The sequence below is a fragment of the Ursus americanus genome, chromosome 27 (genome assembly GCF_024610735.1).
Source record: "Ursus americanus isolate L20-20 chromosome 27, mUrsAme1.1.p, whole genome shotgun sequence".
In the NCBI taxonomy this organism is placed as follows: Eukaryota; Metazoa; Chordata; class Mammalia; order Carnivora; family Ursidae; genus Ursus; species Ursus americanus.
In genome coordinates, this window is record NC_142153.1 from 32,259,331 (window position 1) to 32,279,482 (window position 20,152).

Below are 20,152 nucleotides of genomic sequence, written 5' to 3' on the forward strand. Positions count from 1 at the left end.
GCCATGATCTCAGGGTCCCGGGATGGAGTGCCATGTTGAGCTCCTTGCTCAGGGGGGGTCAGCTTCTCCTTCTGCCTACCCCTCCCCCCTGCTTGTGTGCGCGCTCTCTCTCTCTGACAAGTAAATAAATAAAATCTTAAGAAAAAAAAAAAAGAAAAAGAAAGTAAAAAAAGTGAGAAGAATCCAAGGGAGAGAGAATAATTTATAAGGTTACTTTGTAAGTAGATAACCATAGTCAGTTGGGTTCTGGACCATCACCGAGTGAGGAACATGGTGAGTACATGTGGACCTTCTATTCCCAAGGGGCTATCCATTCACAGTGTTTCTATTTACTTCTTTGGAAACATCAACTATACTCTGTGGTTAAAAAATTGAAATGTAATACTTTCTCCTATAAAATAAATGTTTCAGCAGTGCCTTGCTACAATGATTATTTCACTACATTTCTTTAATCTCAAGTCAAATAGTTTGGTTTGGCGTGGTCTTTGCCTTTGTGGAATTTTGTCCATGCATCTTTGTGTGTGTGTGTGTGTGTGTGTGTGTGTACACACACATAATAATATTTGGATTAGGAGACCTTTGAGGTATCTATTTCAATGTGTACGACTCTACTCCTAATGCCCATAATACAGTGATTTGAAAACTGGGGGAGAAAAAATTAGAGCAATTAAATCTTATTCTCCAGTACCTTCAATTAGAAAATCAAATACTAATTAGGAGAGAAAAAAGAAAAGGTGTTTATTCCAGGGATAATAGTCACACTTTAATACATTAACAAACAGATGATATATTTAAATTAGAACACTTCTTTGATAAGACAACCATACTCAAGCAAAGATATAAGATACCAGCATACTAAAATTTTAAAATGTGCATTTTAATTTTAATATTTGGTATTTACTTCTCTTATTCGTACAAAACCAACGATAAGGGATGAATTATATTATCTTACACTCTAAGACTACCTCTAGCTCAGGGAAAATACTAGTAGAAACCTGTTTTACTAGAAAAGCAGTTTGAATACCTAAATATATGTAATGAGGTTACTCTGTAATAAATTAAATGCACATTATTCATGAGGACATTACAAATTTGTTAGGCTGGGATATTCAGTAAAATAGACTCATATAAAACTCTCTAGCCACATAGAAGACATTTTTAAGGAAACATGCTACAGCCTTACTTCTATTTTTGAAAATCTAAATATGATTTTTAAAAAATGTAATCTTTGTGACTTTGGGGTTACATTCAAGAATAGTTTATTTCCCATGGGTCTCCAAAAGTCAGTCAAGAACTAAGAACAAAGAAAAACAAGCCCCTGGGTTATTATAGTAGTGGTCAAAATATTTTATCAAAATTTGATAAATTCATAAAACTCATCAAAATATTTTCTACTTCACAGAGTTGTGAGTATCGGATTATCTTATTTCTTAGTCCACAATAGACTCAAATCTAGTCTAAATTACAAAGGAGGCAAAAATTTGTTTTATTATGTTTTCTACTGCATTGAAGTACAGTCAAAGCAGAATACAGTAAACACAGTATTAATCTTTGCAGAGGACACTACTTCGTACCTCGACACCCCCTTGCTAATACAGGCTACGCCGAACCCCTGCTTTGCGTAAGAAGGACTGGAAACGGCACCAGTAAGGTCTATGTATGGGGTAAATTTTATAAGGTCTCTAAGTTTGCTAAGTAGCATCCCCTCTTTCTTTTCTTTGAAAACCCCACAATTTAAGGAGATTTTGATCTTCTGGTTTCCACAGCCTTGGACTGCCCTGATCTTGGAGTGTGACCGGACATCTCTTTATCAATTGGGTTTGAAGTTCAGTTTCTTCGGTCTAGACCCCACCAGCTAGTGGCGGTTTCTCAGGCGGAAGAAGGCTAGAGTGTATATACAAAATCACTGAAGAGAGACCCTCAGAGCCTACCCTGGAGAAGGAGGACGTCTTAAAATAGCCTTAGCAGGGGTGTAATATTCCAACCATCTCAGGACGAGACAGAAGGAGCCATCACCGAAGTCCCACCAGTTTCTGGAATGGGGACACTGAAGGCGGTGAAGTGACTAGTGAGATCTTTAGAGGGATGAATTCATGAATTCATGAATTTTGAGGGATGAATTCATGAATTGATCATTATAACGACAGGTCCACATTCAACATAGTGGGTTTCCTGAATGACAGCCATCTTTATTTCAAAAAGGATATTACTTGCTATTTTCTAAACCATACGCATATTTTGCATGAATATGAAAAATACAGAGAGGTAATCAATTCCAGTGGATAACACTTGAAAGTTAATGCATTATTCGAAGGATGGAGGCATTTTAAAATATGTAATTTTAGTAAGAGTTCACATTTTTCTTTTTCATTTTAAAAAGACATGAAATGGAGATTTCCTGCTTTTCTCCTCCAAATCCAAAAGGGTACATGGGAATGGCTAATAACATATAGGGATGTTAAATATGCTATAGTCCAAAAAACAGTAAAAATGCATAAAACAGTAGTACTCACTAGTACACTTAAAATTTAAATTCACCTCTTCCTGAATAGGGGCCCCCTATTCACTTACACTCTATCATTAGCGTAATTTAATAAAAAATGTACACTAAGCAGTTGAAATAGAAATGAGTTTGAAAGTATTCAGAATTATTTGACTGCTTTATCGGTACTGTAAGAAATTCTGCAACAATGTTGGCAGCTGGAGCTGTGGGATAAGGTGCAGTCTTGGTCTTCCGATGTAGTTTCTGATACAGAGCCGGCAGAGTTGGCAAAGAGTGCTCGGAGTAGCTACAAAAGACGGGAAAGTCTTTGTTAATTAAAACCGTTTTTTTTAATCCGTTTAAAGATGCATGAAAGAAACCATAAAAAAACTTAGTATGACCACTATCCCGGGGCCATTTGCAAAAGCATTTATATTGCTGTTATTTCTGAGCTTTTATTGTAATTGTGGTATATTCCATATGGGTTCTTTTAAAAATAAAAAAAGATTTATTCATTTATTGGAGAGAGAGAGAGAGAAAGGGAGGGCGGGGCGGAGGGAGAGGGAGAGTGAGAATCTCAAGCAGACTCCCCGCGGAGTGTGGAGCCCTCTGCACAGCTGGATCTCCTGACCCTGAGGTCACAGCCCGAGATCTTGACCTGAGCCGAGAACAAAAGTCAGACGCTTAACCAACTGATCCACCCAGGGTCTTTAAAACATTAACATCACGCTAATGAAACTGTTGTATTTACAGCCTCAGAAATAATAAAATAAAAATAATAAATAAAATAATAATAATACATTCTGCTTTTCAAAGAAGGTAGAAATCGAAAACCTCAAGAAGGGTCAGGCACTAAAGGGGGAAATTTTTAAGTTACCTTTTTATCTTTTTTCTCAAATTAGGTTTACTAGTTAAGCCAAAATGAATTTTTATTGTAGTGTCTGAACCAGGCTTAAGACATTCTGCTTTAGGGGCGCCTGGGTGGCTCAGTCGTTAAACGTCTGCCTTCAGCTCAGGGCGTCATCCCGGCGTTATGGGATCGAGCCCCACATCAGGCTCCTCCACTGGAAGCCTGCTTCTTCCTCTCCCACTCCCCCTGCTTGTGTTCCCTCTCTCGCTGGCTGTCTCTCTCTGTCAAATAAATAAATAAATAAATAAATCTTTAAAAAAAAAAGAAATTCTGCTTTAAGGGGAGGCTGGCTGGCTTAGTTGGAAGAGCGTGTGACTCTTGATCTCAGGGTTGTGAGTTCAAGATCCACATTGGATATAGGGATTACTTAAATAAGAAAAACTTTAAAAGAGAGATTCTGTTTTAGAAATAACAAAATCTTAGGTGTGAAAATATTTCCTGATTCCATTTCTACAACACATCAGAGAAGCTGCATGCCTTTAGAAAATGGGGCATGTTTCCAAATATTTATGAGCGGACATTAAACAGAAATACGTATTGTGTATGCTCAAAACAAACCGAACCTATTTAACGGAACCAAATGAGTATAAAGCTTAGGTAAGATGAAAAAAAGAAAATTAAGATCATGGTGGTTATCTTCTTTATAGATAGAACCTAAGTTAAAAAATTATCTGCTTCCACACAAGGTATTTTAAATGTTATGCCGTTATCAGTTTATATGCCAACAAAAAGATTTTCAGTTTTGTCTATTCCAGGGAAGTGTATTTTTGTGTTTTTAAATGCGCACGTACTCTTACCTTCGTGCTGAAGCAATAACCTTTCCACCAAACTGCTAGAAGTGGCTACATCTACAGGTCGCAGAAGCTCTGTGTTCTTGGCATTGATATCTGCTCCGAATTCTAGCAGTAAGCTTACGATTTCCGTGCTGGACTGCTGCGCAGCCGCGTGTAATGGAGTGTCCCAATATTTGCCTTTTCGTACATCAGCGCCTACATGTAAATAAGGAATGATGATAAATACAAACAAGAACCGTTAGACCAGTCAGTTACCTCAGCACAGGTGGAAAGGTGTGACACCAAGAGGACCTCACCGCTGTCTGTGATGAGTTATTTCTCTCTCTCTCTATATATATATACATATACTTCATATATACAAATAGAGATATTAAATCTTAAAACTTGGTACATCTGGGTAGAGAGTACACATGCTTATGTTCTCTAATATTTTTTCCTCTATGCTTGAAAGATCCCATAATACACAATATTTTTAAATTTTTTTAAAGTCCCCAAAGTAATCCTATTAACTAGTATTATACACAGATATTATGAACAATTAGGTTCACTCATATCTGTTTTCATCATAACTGATATTTCTTAGAATTGTTTAAGAGCTTAATGCTCTTCTTTTCATTTATTTTGAGGCAATAGAGCTCTTTTGTTTCCTGGAAAACTCATGAATCTAGATGTGTGAGCTATTTAGGTAAAGTGAATATAGATTTTCCTGTCACTTCTCACTCATATAGAGTAAGTCAGTAAATATATAAAGGCATTGAGCCTCTTTAAGTAGAAAGGCACATTGTATTTCTACACGCAAAGTAATTTTTTTAAAAAATCTTATATTTAAAAAAAAACCTTACCTGTTAAATTATTTATTATTGCATAGTTATTTTTTCTTAGTGTGAGTCCTGGCATGTGGTAATCATTCAGTGCATATGCGACAAATAAATACTGTGTGATACTGGAAAGAATGATAACTTCATTTTCCAGTATGTAAGTGGTTAGGACAGGAGAAATATCAGTAAAAATGCATAAGTCCTTTTCAACTCTGTTTTCTGATACTATCAATAAAACTAATGATGTTTACAAGAAGCAGTACATTTTAGGAGTCCCTTTAGGCCTTCCTGTTACTGTCAAATCTCAATAAATGTAATCATTTTCATATTTTTTAACAAATATAAAATGTTTAGTGAAAGAATGATAGTCCATAACAAAATCTCCATAGAGAAAACATAAACTCTGTTGGTTATGTCAATTTTATGGGAGAACAGAGCCTGATAATAACAATCAATCCACAATTACTAACAACACTTTCTCAGTATGTTTTTTACCCAATATAAAATATTTCATGGAAAGGATAATATTCATAGCAAAGTAAAAAAAAAGTGACAAAGAATAAACTCTTCTAGTTATACAAATTCATGGGAGATCACAGCCAGAAAATAACGATGTGCCAATGGTGAGTAGCAGAGGTCACATTTAAGACTCTTACTAGATGTAATGGGAGTGAACTAGCAGAACAGAAACTGCCTACAAGAAGCTTATAATTTAGCTAAGATAATGTGAACAACACAGGAAGGGGTTACTAAAACTCTGTCAGTGTATATCGGAGACCAAATGATTGCATTAACAGTAATAGAGTAGATATCCATTTACTCATTTTACATATATTTTAGGACGCTACCACGTGAGAGGCACTGTGGTAGGGAAAGGAGATGATGGGAGAAAGGGCCTACTCCACATCCTCAGCAGAGCTCCCATTCTTATAGCGGGAGATGCCGCTATGGTCTCAAAAGATTTGGACAAGTTGCTCAGGAGGCTAAAGCTGAACCTGGAGGAACTGGTTTGTTTCAAGTAAGAGGAAAAGGCCGTTCAGTCTTTTTAGGGAAAGGGGACAGGACAAAGTCTGGGAAAGCACGTGAGTTCTTATGATTGGTAGGAAATAAGGTATCTAGGTGATTACTATCCCTAAAATTTCTCTTGATGGATTTATTCATGGATCGATACATATTTTGCAACATTATATTCAACCCTGAGGTTTTAAATTTTATGGCTTTTATAAGTAGGGCTTTTGGACTTGCGGGGTGAAGCAGAGTTATCAGGAACACAGTTCTTTTATTATTGGTTATATACTTACATGCAACAATGCTTAGAATAAAAACATTTTTTTTTCTTTTTTTAATAGCCTCCACACCCAGCATGGAGCTCAATGCAGGGCTTGAACTCACGACCCTGAGATCAAAACCTCAGCTGATGTCAAGAGATCAAGAGTCGGACGCTTAATTAACTGAGTCACCCAGGTGCCCCAAGAATGCTTTTAGCAGTGAGATATCTTTATACAGATTATTTAGAGAATTAAATATGGACCTGAATAATTGCTTGTGTATATGGACAGACTGGGAGATGTTTTAAAGAAAATTACCAGCATAAAGAAGCTTCCGGATGCAGTGGAATTGCTGTGACGTACAAGCCACATACAGAGGCGTTCCCAAATGAGGAATGTCTTGGTCAACGTCGATGCCCCAGGATATCAGTATTTCTAGGCATTCATGGTGACCTGCCAACATAAGGTAGAGATGAGTTTACTGTTCTTCAATGCCCATCCCCTTGCACCTCGCCTCATGCTGGTCCCCGCAGTGACTCATTGGAAAAAAGCTGGAGCACTGCATGTTGCTAAAGAAACTTCCTCCCCTTGTCACTGAATCTGATAACTAAGTTACCTTTACTGGCGGCCTCGTGGGTGGGAGAAGGAAGACACGACTCCAGCTGGGGTTTGGCACCATATTCCAAAAGAAGTTCTGTGCAGCTGGCACTGCCTTGCGAGCATGCATTGAATAACGGAGTCACGCCATCTATGGTGATTGCGTTTACCTAAACCAAACCAAAGTTTAAGACTAGATTCAGACTCCTACGTGATTAAATGCGAGGCGTTTAAAACAGTTACACGATCCAACAGGAATCATTGGGAAAATGTGTGCAGTAAATATGACCAAGTATATTTAGTTCATACACATCAACAAGCAAGGCTTTTAAGAGCCAAGAGAGAAACAGAAATATGATGTGGTAGGTAATTTGCAAAAGTAGGCATGCAACTAGTAAATGTCATGAAAATAAATGCATACTCCAGAATCAAATACACAAAAATGAATTCAATGGTTAGGTGCCTTTCACTTAGGAAAACAAGTCCACAAATGTAATGTTGACAAAAGCTGTGATGAGGTGGGTCCTGTTGCTGGTGGCAGTGTGAATTAGCGAACTTGGAAATTCTCTTTCTGAGAAGTCAGCTAAAGAAAATCATCCAAAAGACGGGCAAACATTTAGGCATAAAGAGGTCCACCTATCGCTGTTCAGAATCGTGAAAGCAGGAGAGAACTTAGAGAGCATTCTCTGTTATCATGCAGCAGGCTACCCATTTTTGCAATGACTGGGAATCCTTCTTAGAGCGCACTGAGAGGACTGAAGCAATGGGACTTTGATTCTGCTATTTTTGAAAACTGCTATGAAGGAAAGACCAGCAAAATGAGAACTCTGCTCGAGTCTCTTGGTCAGGAGATGTGACGGTATTAATGGTTTTAACAGGTACCTACATTAGCTCCAGCTTCCAGCAGAGTTCTGGCGCACGCCACATGGTCTCCGAGGCAGGCTTCGTGCAAGGGGGTGACCTGGTCTATGGTTACCGCATTCACATTATAACCCTAAATACGACATGAGTCATTTTGAAAGGTGAGCACAAAGTTATATGAAATCATCTTTACAAATGTCATTAGAGAGGGATATAGAAGATCAAAGACCCCCAGGAAATCAGGTTTAAGTTCAACAGGAGAGGCCAATTCCAATGGAGAGGCCATAGAGTCGATCAGTTGTCAAAACTCCTCGTTATCGTAACACAACCATATCTAAACCCCAGTGTGCCTTAAGTATTTTGTTTAAGAGATTGTGAATATTTTCTTTAAATTCTGCTTCCTTAACTGTCTTTGGTCTTTATGAGTTATTTTGATTGTTATTGTTGTTTTGTTGTTTTGTTTTGTTTTGTTTTGTTTTGTTTTGTTTTGTAGAACTAAAGACTGTTTATAGGCTGGATCACTTGTTTTGACTGGGGCTGTAACACTATAGATGAGTCCAGACTGGGGGAAAATACTCTAATTGTAGTAAGCTGCTTCGTGAATTTTTGTCCCTAGATAGCAGTGACAAAGGTCTATACTAGTGGTTGAGAGCTCTGAAAACCGAGTTACACTTGGGTTTGAAGCCCTGTTCCATAATGCAGTAAGTATTTTAATGTGGATGAGTACAATAACCTTTAAATGTGAGGGTCATCATGAGGATTAAATGACATGATGAAAGTATAGCAATTACTGTTACGGTGTCGAGCAGATGGAAAGTGTTCCACTTTTATTTTATTATCCAATCAAAACCAAATAAACGCTTTAAACAGCCTTATTCCAGCTAAACTAATGATATCAGACAAAAAATAATGAAATCTTATTAGGACATGAGATTCTTTGCTTTCTTGCTATTTTTGGTAACTCACTGTCTATTGACAAGCATACTCAGCACTATAACAGGAAGATTTTCGTGGCCAAATCCCCATAACATTACGCATTACCATGGTCTGTCATACCAGCACGGACAGGAGGAATCTTAAGATGAAGGCAAGAAAATCACCACCCCAAATCTTCGTCACTAGCAAGTGGCAACTTTTTAGATCCCTTCAGTTACCTTTTCAAATGTTTCGAAGTGTCTAGCCAGCAGTCAGACGTGGGGAGCTAATTCCTAAATGCCACACGCTCAGGTGACCAGGTGGCAGACCAACTGCGAGGGTCCGGATTCCCTTTCATGTCTGGCTTTGGGGACAGCCCCTGACTCTTCCTGCCTGGCATGTCAGTGGATATGAGGATACATGTCGAAAAATATCCTAAGACTGCTCTCTTCTCAGAGAACTGCAGGACCGTTTTGGTAGGGGGAGGGGAGAGAGGGGTTACCTTTAGAAATTAGACTTTTCTTTTTTTAAGATTTTATTTTATTTATTTGACAGAGGGAGACAGCGAGAGAGGGAACACAAGCAAGGGGAGTGGGAGAGGAAGAAGCAGGCTCCCAGCAGAGGAGCCTGATGTGGGGCTCGATCCCAGGACTCTGGGATAATGCTCTGAGCCGAAGGCAGATGCTTAACGACCAAGCCACCCAGGCACCCCAGAAATTATTGACTTTTTTGTGGGTGGTTTTTTTTTTTTCCCCCATCAAGTGATGAGCAAACAAAATGATCACATGGTTACCATGGAACTGGAGAAACCTAAAGGAACATCTGGGCCTACATGTTCCTTTTCTAGATAAGAAAATAAAGGTCGGGGGTGCCTGGGTGGCTCAGTTGGCTAAGTGAATGCCTTCGGCTTGGGTCGTGATCTCAGGGTCCTGGGATCAAGCCCCACGTTGGGCTCCCTGTTCACGGGGGAGCCTGCTTCTCCTTCACCCTCTGCCTGCCACTCCCCCTGCTTGTGCTTGCTCTCTCTTTCTCTCTCTATCAAATAGATAAATAAAATCTTAAAAAAAAGGAAAAGAAAATGCAGGTCAGCTAGGTTGTGATTCACTTTAAGTACCAGCCTGGAGTCCTGGATGCCCTGAGTCCCAGGGCAACACCACCTTTCCTTCCCTCTCAGCCATCTGACAACATCCCTTTCTCCCTGACACTGGGAAGGACTAGGACAATGACTTCCAGATCTGGGTGTACATTTCAATCATGTCGGAAAATTTAAAAAATGCACAGGCCAACCCAGAATCCTTTCCATGTCAGTAAGGCATCTCTGTTTTTCATTTTTCCTCTGATGCGTCTGAGGAGCAGGCAGGTGGAGAAGCGATTGTTCTGTCCCGTCCGTGAGCTATTCCCCACCACATGTTACCGATTAATGTAAAAAAGATTGTGTAGGCATCTGCTCTGATGATCCCTTTCTGGATATTTAATGACTAAAACTTCCTTTGCAATTAGCTGTCCACACTGTATAGAGTTAAGCATATTTGAAGTGCTTAATGGCTAACACGTACATCCAATTACTTCTTGCTGAACTAGGTCTACCCGTGAACAAGTATGCTGTATGAGAAACTTGAACTATTAAGACATAAGATTATACCGAAATATTTATAAAGAAATTTCAAAGACAAATGGAAACGAGGGACCTGACTGCTACAGGGGTTAAAACAAAAAAGACTGGGGGCACCTGGGTGCCACAGCGGTTAAGCGTCTGCCTTCGGCTCAGGGCGTGATCCCGGCGTTATGGGATCGAGCCCCACATCAGGCTCTTCTGCTATGAGCCTGTTTCTTCCTCTCCCACTCCCCCTGCTTGTGTTCCCTCTCTCGCTGGCTGTCTCTATCTCTATCGAATAAATAAATAAAATCTTAAAAAAAAAAAAACAAAAAAGACTGATGACATCGACCAGGCAGCTTTCTTATTTTTAAGTTGATTACTTTTGAAAATTAATGTGCTATGCTCGCGGGAAAGCGTATTTCAAGCCATAAGTAATATTTTACCTGTGATAACAATGTTCTCAGGGCGAGAAGACGACCTTGACTTGCTGCTTCGTGCAGTGGTGACCGATCTGCCCAAGAACCTGGCAGCAAAGGAAGAAAACAAGATCTGTGAGTCATCTGTTTTAACCCTAAAGGATACAGTCAGGTCCTGTGAAATATACACTCTTCAGAGGTCGTGTTCAACAAGGTGATCAGGATACCTGTACCACAGACCAGCAAATCTGGTTCTTGTCTAAAGGAACCAGACTGGCAGTTTCCAAACACAGAGGACTGTAATGCATGTTCTGGAACTGACCTGTCCCAGAACTCCTGGACCTTCTGAACTATTCTCCAAAGAAGGGAAGGATTAAGGTCGCTTGATATGCCACAAAAATACATGTGTCAAAAAAATACTTTCTCAGGGCACTTCTAGCAAGGATAGCAGCTGGAACACCCACTCTCTACATTCCATACCCCGCCCTGCTTGTCCCCTCTTCTGTCTGCACCCCCAGACCGCCCTGGCCTTACAGTCTGCCCTAGGGCACAAGGGGGCTGCAGCAGGTTGCCAAGGACATTGAGTAGCCTAAGTCCTGAGCTGTGGAACAAGCAGGCGGGCCCTAGAAAGGGGTGTCCCAGGTTGGGACGAGCAGACTGTTGTCAGTGTTGGAAATGGCCTTGAAAAGTACCAAGGGCTCACTCAGGGCTCACTGATTCTCCATATACCAGTGGCCAGTGGATGACAGTACTGACCCCTCAGCCCCAGGCCCTGATGAGAAAGGCATTGACCTGCCATGTTCCCCCAACTCCCCCTCCTTACATGCCTTTTGCACCCCTCCCATTAGAAAAATCAATGCCCTCCCGTGTGGAAATGCCTCTGTCCTTCTCTGCCCCAGCGCCTCTTAGCATCCAGCCACCCCCATCTCTCCCCCTGTGGTCTGCCTGGGAGATTTCACATGATACTGAGTTGGTGCACAGTGATTTTCTTGTAATTTAAACAAGATCAGCACTGTTGATTCTATTTAACGGACATGAGAGATCATGTTGGAGGTTTTAATGTGATTAAGCATGCAGACTATGCAAATCAGAAAAATATTAATTTAAAGGGTATCAATGGCTGATACTGAAGCGAGGGTGAGCAGGGAGAAAATCTTCCCAATGGAATGGGATTATGTTTGCTAGTATCTCTCTTCTTATCTACTACTTCTTCCTCCTATCCATGAGAGGCAATAAATAAGCATAATTTTTTAAAATGCTGCTAATCAGTCCAAGTGCAATTTCAATAAAGTCACTTAGCTGTTAGAAGCATAAATTTTATGAAAAGTGTGTCTAAAGCTTCTTAAATAGGTCAGGAAAAATAGGAGAAACATAGTAAAGAGTTGTGCTTTAGAAACCACTTCATTGCTCCTGTGTTTTCATACCTTTAAACAGGCTACACATAGACTTAGGCTTCTACACTGTGATCTTACAGAAGAACTTTGCCAAAACACCATAAGGGAGGTCCAAGCGACTCCACTGAATAAAATGTGGGTTACACGGATATCGCAGGATTAACGGAATGCCCAAGTGACCCTGGTGGAGGGGGGAGAAGTCAACTGCCAATCATCCGTCTTTTTTTTATATCCAGTGATCTTATGAGATGTTACAGAAGATACAAATCCTAAGGGCAGGGACCGGAGGGTCCTTCTTGTACTGGTAGCTGGGGCCAAACAGCGATGATATGTGCACGACAGCCGCGCAGGCGCGCTGCGCATTCTCTCATTTCCTTCTCACCCGCGCTGCAGTGTATACAATTATTGGTTCTCTTCTAAAGCTGAGGAATGAGAGCCAAAAGGAGCAAAATCATTTAAGGAGAGTCACATAATCTAACTAGAGTTGGTCCTCCTACTTAGGACACTGCACTGTTTCCCTTTCCATCCACCACGATGAGCAAGCCAGACATCCAATTCTTTGAGCTGGGGACTGAAAGAAGAGCTGCTGTTATTAGCTCTGCGGTATTCTTTCTTTCCAGTATGAGTAAAAGGAGAATTGAAATAATGCACACCAGTAAACATCTGTTGATAGGATCAAATTTGACGACAAAGCAATAATTCTTAAGAAAGTGGAACATGATTTCTTACTGAATAAAGTGCAAAAGTCACCATCATAAGTAATATTATTTGGGGGAACAACTGTGATTCGAGTTTCAGCTTCTAAGATGAAATTTGATGCTTTAGAAAGCGTACACATCTGTTTATCATTAAAGTAAACAACTTGATTGCAGAGCGAAACTCTGGAGGACTTCGAACATAATATCCATTTTATTGTGAATATTTAAATAAGAAAATTATAATATTAATTTTCCAAAGAGATCACATTTGCGAAACCACTAAGTTCAGCTTACTCAGCAGAGCAGTAGTAAATTAATGAGGTAATCAATGCTTATATACATGATTTAAATAATCATTTGTAGTATTAATAATGATCATGTTTTCCCTCCTGAATAATGGCTTCATAAATTTCATTACCTTAATTTATCTCTAAAAGTTAGATGTTGAATTACATGATGCCGAATCATGATTGCTGCCTGTTCTTTCATTGTCACTAGCTGAAGGGCAATTGACCAGATGTTGGGATTGGGAGAAGTTTAGAGAAATGGCCTTTTGGATTCATTTTGGGCTTATTTCTATCTGGTATATTTATGAAGACCTTTAAGGGGCAGCAAAGTTAACAGTACTTGCAGCCAATGGAAACTTGATATCCCTCTTTTGCATACAAATATGTTTGCCCATCAAAATTATTATATTAGACTTCTGAACAATTTCAGCATTGCGTGCTTCACAAAAGAAAGGAGAAAAAAAGGAAAAGGGTCATTTAGAAAACAGACCACAGAAGGAACAAAATAAACTTAAGTATTTCAATGCAGTGTCCCATACCGCAACTGCCACGTTTCCCCTCAGACTGTCCCGCAGTTTCCTGCCCCACTGTCATTTTCTTCATCGCCAAGGCATAGGTCTATTATGGTGGGAAGAAAAAAGGCTGAAGCCTATGTGTATTTGTTATTATTTCTGTTAACATGACCTCCAACGGCAAGACAAAGGAGTTAAATGTCACAGTAATCTGCAGGAAAGCACGCGGGGGTGTCAGTGACAAAACCACTGGAAATCGGCCATGTTGGATGAGGAATCCCTTGGCCCATCAGGCGGGGACAACGGGTGGGAGAGTACACTGCCCGGTTGTTTCCTGGGATGAACTCAGCTCTGCACATGTGCCTGGGACCCCTGCTGTCTGTCGTTATTCCTTCAAGAACAGGGGGAGGGAGAGGGGGTAGGAGCAAGAGACTGAAGGGAAGAGTTTAAGGGGCTGGAGCCCAGCAGCTCAGGACAGGAAAGACCTAGGGGCCAGGCAGGCCAGGATCTGCATCCCAGTGTAGGACAGTGGCTTCCATGAAGTCACCTAAGTTTTCCCAGATGCAGCTTCCCCGAAAAATGGGACAAGCATCACCAACAATTAGACAGCATTGAGGGGGAACTGGAAATAAGCTGGTGAAGTGCCTGCTCTGTAAATGCACAGAAAATCATCACCTAGTATTCTTTGCTAACTGGTAAATAGGGGGGATTTTTATATGAATCTTAGGGAACAGTCGTTTTTCTCCAAAACTAGAGAAACTCCAGCTATACATAGCAGCATCTATTGACTAAAAGAATTTTCAGTGCTATCAGTTTAATTAAACTAAATAAAGTGACGGAATGATTTATAAATGCATTTAAGCCAACAATCAACATCTGCTACTACCTTTTTACTTTCCCGGGTAAGCTCTAGGGAATAAAGAGAGGGCTGTCTGTTGAAGGAGTGACCTATAGTACATGCCTGGACTCGATGCAAAAAGCTTTTTGTTTGTCTGAGCTCTGCTCACCTAACTCCCAAGCAACCCCACCTCACCAGCTTCCTCGTAATGCCGTAGAAGAATCTCTGAAATTAATTCAGTAGCAGGTGAGAATCAAAGGATACTAGGTCATATTCTAGCTCCTGTTTCCAGCTAAGTCTCCACCCTGCCCTATTTCTTCCCTTCAAAATCTGAAATTCGGCAACTACAAATTTCTATTCAAATGTGTTCAATATAAAATCTCTTACCTTTCAATATGGATATGCTTTATATTAGAAAGATTTATAAGCTTTCTTGAAACCAAGCAAAATTATACATAGCTTCATAGATAGCAGTTCAGTAACTTTTCAATCTCGTTAGACTTTAACGGGGTAGCTCAGATTTTTTAAATGTCCAACTTAATAAACTCCTAAGGATAAGTTAGTTATTCAGTGTGACAACTGTTTTACAAAACACCTGTTAACGTTCCCCACGCTAATCGAATGCCTACTGTGAAGGTCTCTCTGTGGCTACATGAGAGCTGACTTGACTATATTTAGAAACGACACCAGTCCCCAGACATCTGGCATATGATTTACGGGGAGCGCGCCTGCCCCATTCTGTAAACATCACATTGCTGGAGTAAAAACAGTCACTTTCTTAGATAATCTACAGTTTGGTAAGGGTCTATGCCATACCTAAATCACCATCTCCCCATGGCACTTCAAGCCAGCCACTGTTGAGGTAAATCCGGCTCATGTCTTGTTGTTTTTATCAGCATCAAAAAAAAAAAAAAAAAAATCGCTTGTCATTTGCTAGTTCCATTCGGCCATCTTAAAGAGCTCTAAGCTCCTTGTAACATGACCTTTCACCTCCAAAACCAAACACAGCTGGTGAAAATCTGATTTATTTTCAAAATTGCCTTTCCTTATTGATTGTTCCTCTTTGACAAATTGCTTATCCTGACATATTTTTTTCTTTACAGTTAAGTGCCTTGCGATAAAATCAAGTATTACAACTACAGCTCTGCCCAGCTGTATTACAACTACATCATCTGCTATGATGAAACCAATCTATTTTTTAGAAAGTCTTTTCCTGGCTCTCCTTTGTAGGCCAGGCACAGAAGTAGGATGTAGACTCACTCCAGAGCTAACCTCACAGGGGTTCAGAGGACTCTCTGAGTTTGGTCACACTGACTTTCCTCAGTTGGTCCCCAAATGGGAAAGTCAGGACACTTATCTCAGACAGGAAATGATAAGAGGTGGGGAGCAATGGCATCTTCACATACGAACCAGTGCCACATGTTAATGCATTTTATGGCTCCCTTTGCTATAAAGCATTAAATCAACAATCTTCTTCCTAATGGCGATGGATTTACCATGAAACCAATGAAACTCAAGTTCAAGACCCCTACAGCGCACGGACACTTTCTAAGACTCTGTAATCTCATGTTATTTTGCTTAAAGAAGATCCCTAAATGCAGATAAGCTTCGGGCTCAACATCTGCCCCATCCCTATGCACAGGTTTGCAAAATAATTAAAAACCACCAGGCACTTACTGACCTTGACTGTGTATTTTTTCTGTTTAACCACATTAACAGAGCTACATAGACCCACGAGGGCATGCTTGACAAGGAGGGAAGTAACATGCTGTTAAAACCAGTCCCTTCCAAGCTTGAGACTGTCCTTTCTTTCCATTCCTGTTGCTTATCTGAAAGTTTTCTCAGAAAAATCTAGTCCCGATCTGAAACCACCAGCTGTGCTTGGGAACTTCAGGTATAAGTGGTGCGTTGCATGAATATGTGACTTACTCTTACTGATTTCTTGTTCACAGTCTAGGATCCCTTCATTATCTCCTAGAAGATAGTGTCTGGCCCCAAACAGAAAAAAACAACAGGTGAGTAAAAAAAGGGCTGGGGTTGACTTTAAAAAAAAAAAAAAAAAGACAAAATTTCCAACAAAGTGAAGACAATGGCTTCCCCTACGATATCCACGAATATCCAAAATCAAGAGAGAAAGAGATTTTAAGACCCTCTTCAGGTAACAGTGCTGCTCTTGGAAGAGACTACTCAGTCATCCCAAGCAGCTGTCACTGGTCCCTGAGACTGTGGGCAGAGCACACTGGACATCTTCAGATCGATCTGAGTTCAAATCCCAGCACTGATTCTAGTTGTGTGAACTCGGTAGAGATTTACCCTCTTGAACATCAGTTTTCTCAGCCACGTAGGGAAGGATAAGTCTATGTACATCACAGGCTTGTGGTGACTGTGAGGTACTTAGCACAGTACCAAACACATCGGAAACATGACAACACAATCGAAATTCCATTTTCGACAATTATTTCCATGTTCCTGCCCCATGAGCTTTTGATTACCTCTTCTAAACAGGAGGTAGAACAACTTAACTTATTTGAGATTATGAGGCTTTAGCTCACCTTCTTCCTCTTGTCTATAGCTCTGTAGGAGATATAAATAGATGGGGAATGGTCAAAATTTAGGGACAATGATCTCATCCATATGGATAGCTGTCCAATCTATGGCTCTTCCCTGGCCTCTCCCACAGTTTAGTGCCAATTTTAAAATTTACACCTAGATATTTTGCTGATCTCTCGATACATTTCAAAAATCAAACGCATCATCTTTCTCTCAAAACCAGTTATTTCTTTTTGCTTCTCTTTTGCTTTAAATAATCCCTCTGTCACCTGACACTAATAGTATGGTCTTAAATTTAAGCACAATAATTTTCCAGGAAACTCATATGTGTTGACTGTTCCAGGTGCTTCTCTGCGAGGAGATCATTATTATTGCCTCGGTACTTCTTGTTCAATGGCTCTTCATCTTCCCAGGTGGTGTCCTAGCACCTATCTATACTCACTCTTAGGGGGATTTCTTCTAGTCCCACTGATAGAAATATTATCCACATGTTGGTTAGCCCGACTTTATACCTCCAGACCAGCCCTCACCTCTAAGTTCTAGACTTGAATTTCCAGCTGGCTCTTCAATTTCTCCACTTGGATAATTAAATGGGCAATTCAAGCTCACAGGGAAGACGGAACGCATGCTGTGCTCCTCTTAGATCTCCTCCCTATCAGTACCTGGCACCTCCACCCATCCGGGTGCTCCAAGGCCAAAACCCCCATGCAATCCTTCATTTCCATTTCTCACACCCCACAGGCAAACTCCAGTGAGTCTCCTGCCTCTACCATTCAAATATAACCCGGCCTTTGACTCCAGTGTCCTAACCTCCACGACCGCTGCACCAGTGCGGGCCACCCGCTCCCCTCACCCGGCTTCTTGCAAAAGTCCGCGGACTGGCCTGTGTATTTCCACTCGAGGCCTTCCAATAGTCTGTTGTAACCACAGGCGCCAAAATGATCCTTTTTGGGTCCGAAAGGATCCAATGGCTTCCCTCTAACCCAGAGGAAAATTCAAAGTCCTTGTCATGCCCTCCAAGTGTCTCCAGGCTCCTCTTCGATCACAGTCTAGGATTGAGCAGGGAAGATGATATGAAAAAAGAAAAACTTGGGGGAACATGTATAACAGGTTTTACGTCGGACCCCTTCCACCAGCCACAGTGGCCTCCTTGCTTCTCCTCAAACACACCAGATGTACTTTCTTTCACTCTGCCTGCATTGCCTCTTTCTGAGAGATGCACGTGGCTTTCTGTCTGACTTCTGTTCTGCCCTGGCATGTCACTTTATGGGACAGGCCCTTCCTTGACCACCTCATAGGAAAAAGTCCTTCTAGTCCTGTTCTTTGTTCTCTTTACCCTGGTTTTTTTGTTGTTGCTGTTGTTGTCTTGGTTTTTGTTTTGTTTTGTTTTCCTGAGCACTGATTGCTGCTGTAATATAGGTCTTAGAAAGTCGGACTTGGTATATTTTGTTCATTACTGTGTCCCCAAGACCTAGCACATGAATAACGTTCACTGCCTGATGAATGTATGTTCAAAATTTCATAAGTTGTGGAGCTGCTGTTGAGCTCGGGAGCCCTGCGCCTAAATTCATGGGTTCTCACACTGTGCCAAGCCTCTGGCCTTCCCCATCAGTGAGTCCTAAGAGTAGTTCCTTAAAGTGGTAATCTTGGCCCTCACATTCATCCACTGTGTATTCATTTATTAAACACTTCTGGTGATCTACGAGGGCAATTTTCACCCTTCTAGATGCCAGAGATACACAAAGATGGATGAAGTATGGTTTACTTCCTTTTGAATTCAATTTGGACTGTCCCCTCCCTGAATGGTCTTCCTGATTGTCATCTCTCTCCCACCATTCTTCCTACTGCCACACTGAGTTAAACCTCCAAGAGTATCTAGAGTCCCAGCCACCCCATACAGTGCCTTTAGAAAAACGAGAAAGGGCCCCCGTTTCCATAGCAGCCAAGGCCCATGCTGGGCACACGTGCTCCGCCTGCACAACCGCACACGGCCGCCCTGAAAACACCTCTGGAATCCTGGTGCTCTCCACCTCAAAAACTTTAATGGCTCGCCATGGAGTACAGTCTAACGTTCTCATCCTAGAGTAAAAGATTATCTGCAGTGTGGATCAGACCTTCCGTTTTTATGTTCTATTACCTGCTTTCACACGCCGCGTGCTTAAATTAAGCTAGACTGTTGTACCTGTTCCCCCAATTTTTTCTTTTTTCATATCATCTTCCCCCTGCTCAATTCTTTTTCACTGAGTATGAGCCCCAGCCAGGGCTTGATCTCAAAACCCCAAGATCAGGACATGAGCAGAAACCAAGTCCCTCACTCAACTGACTGTGTCATCCAGGAGCCCCACAATTCTCTTCCTTTTGTTGCAGAGTCATTTATCGGGTGGATCTGCTTTGCTGGGTTACCTGCTCTGCTCACAGGGGCTTAAGAAGTCCAGACAGCAGAAGTGGCTCGAAGATAGCCACCCTATCTTATGTGGAGAGTTGGACCCCGGTCGGGGGGAAGGTGTGTTGGTAGGGTGAGGAGAAGACAGCGAAGAGAAAGGACAGAGAGGTGGGAGGGAAGTGTGAGAGCAGAGGGGCAAAGGAACGGAGGGAGGGAGAGGCAGAGAGCAATAGAGATGGTTTTCAATGCCAATCCTGAGGCACAGCAAGGACCTAAGTCCCTGCTTTGGCCACGCCCCGGAAATGTCATAGGATCGAGGGAAAGGGGGGCTCTAGGCTCTGTGTCCTCACCTTCAGGACAAAGTTGCATGCTTTAAGTTTGACATGGGGGCCACAGACTTGCTGAATTTGTTTCAAGGGATAAATGGGCTTGGCCAGCAGTTTCATCAGCAGGAAGCCTGTGGACTGAAGGCCTCCCTATTGCACTCACGTTCAGCTCCCACCTCCGCTCAAAGTTGAAGAAGAAGATAGGAGGGCACATTATTAAAAAGATAAAGTTTCCAGTCAGCCTGAGGGATGGGAGCTTGAGGCCCGATTTAATTCGGAAGTTAAAGAAAGCTGTCCTCTTTGGACCACGACAATTTTCAGAGTCAGATTCTTTCTCACCAAACTAGATGGGTTTTTCCCTGACCTCACTGCAGAACTCAGCTCAGAAGTGTTCTCCTCGGCTCCGTATGAGTGAGCGCGTCAGCCCTGTGGCCTTCCTGGGTTGCCAGGACCGACGCTGCAAACTTGGATTTTCTGAAATCAGAGTCTCACTCACCACCGCTCCA

At 41.4% G+C, this 20,152-nt stretch overlaps 1 protein-coding gene across 3 annotated transcripts in view; it reads right to left on the bottom strand.

Moving 5' to 3' along the window:
• Positions 1-713: 713 nt before the first annotated feature.
• The window catches only part of ASB5 (ankyrin repeat and SOCS box containing 5), a 50,513-nt gene continuing 31,074 nt past the window's right edge, over positions 714-20,152 (bottom strand). For 2 of the 3 annotated variants that reach the window (XM_045813448.2, XM_087856502.1), the window contains exons 2-7: positions 10,686-10,765; positions 7,756-7,863; positions 6,889-7,039; positions 6,591-6,725; positions 4,190-4,381; positions 714-2,789 (exon numbers count right to left, since the gene is read on the bottom strand). In XM_045813448.2, coding sequence (XP_045669404.1) covers positions 2,662-2,789; positions 4,190-4,381; positions 6,591-6,725; positions 6,889-7,039; positions 7,756-7,863; positions 10,686-10,765 — 794 coding nt within the window. In that variant the 3' untranslated portion in view covers positions 714-2,661. Of the gene's footprint in view, positions 2,790-4,189; positions 4,382-6,590; positions 6,726-6,888; positions 7,040-7,755; positions 7,864-10,685; positions 10,766-15,203; positions 15,267-20,152 lie in introns of those variants that run through there. The other variant, XM_087856501.1, reaches the window with a different exon arrangement.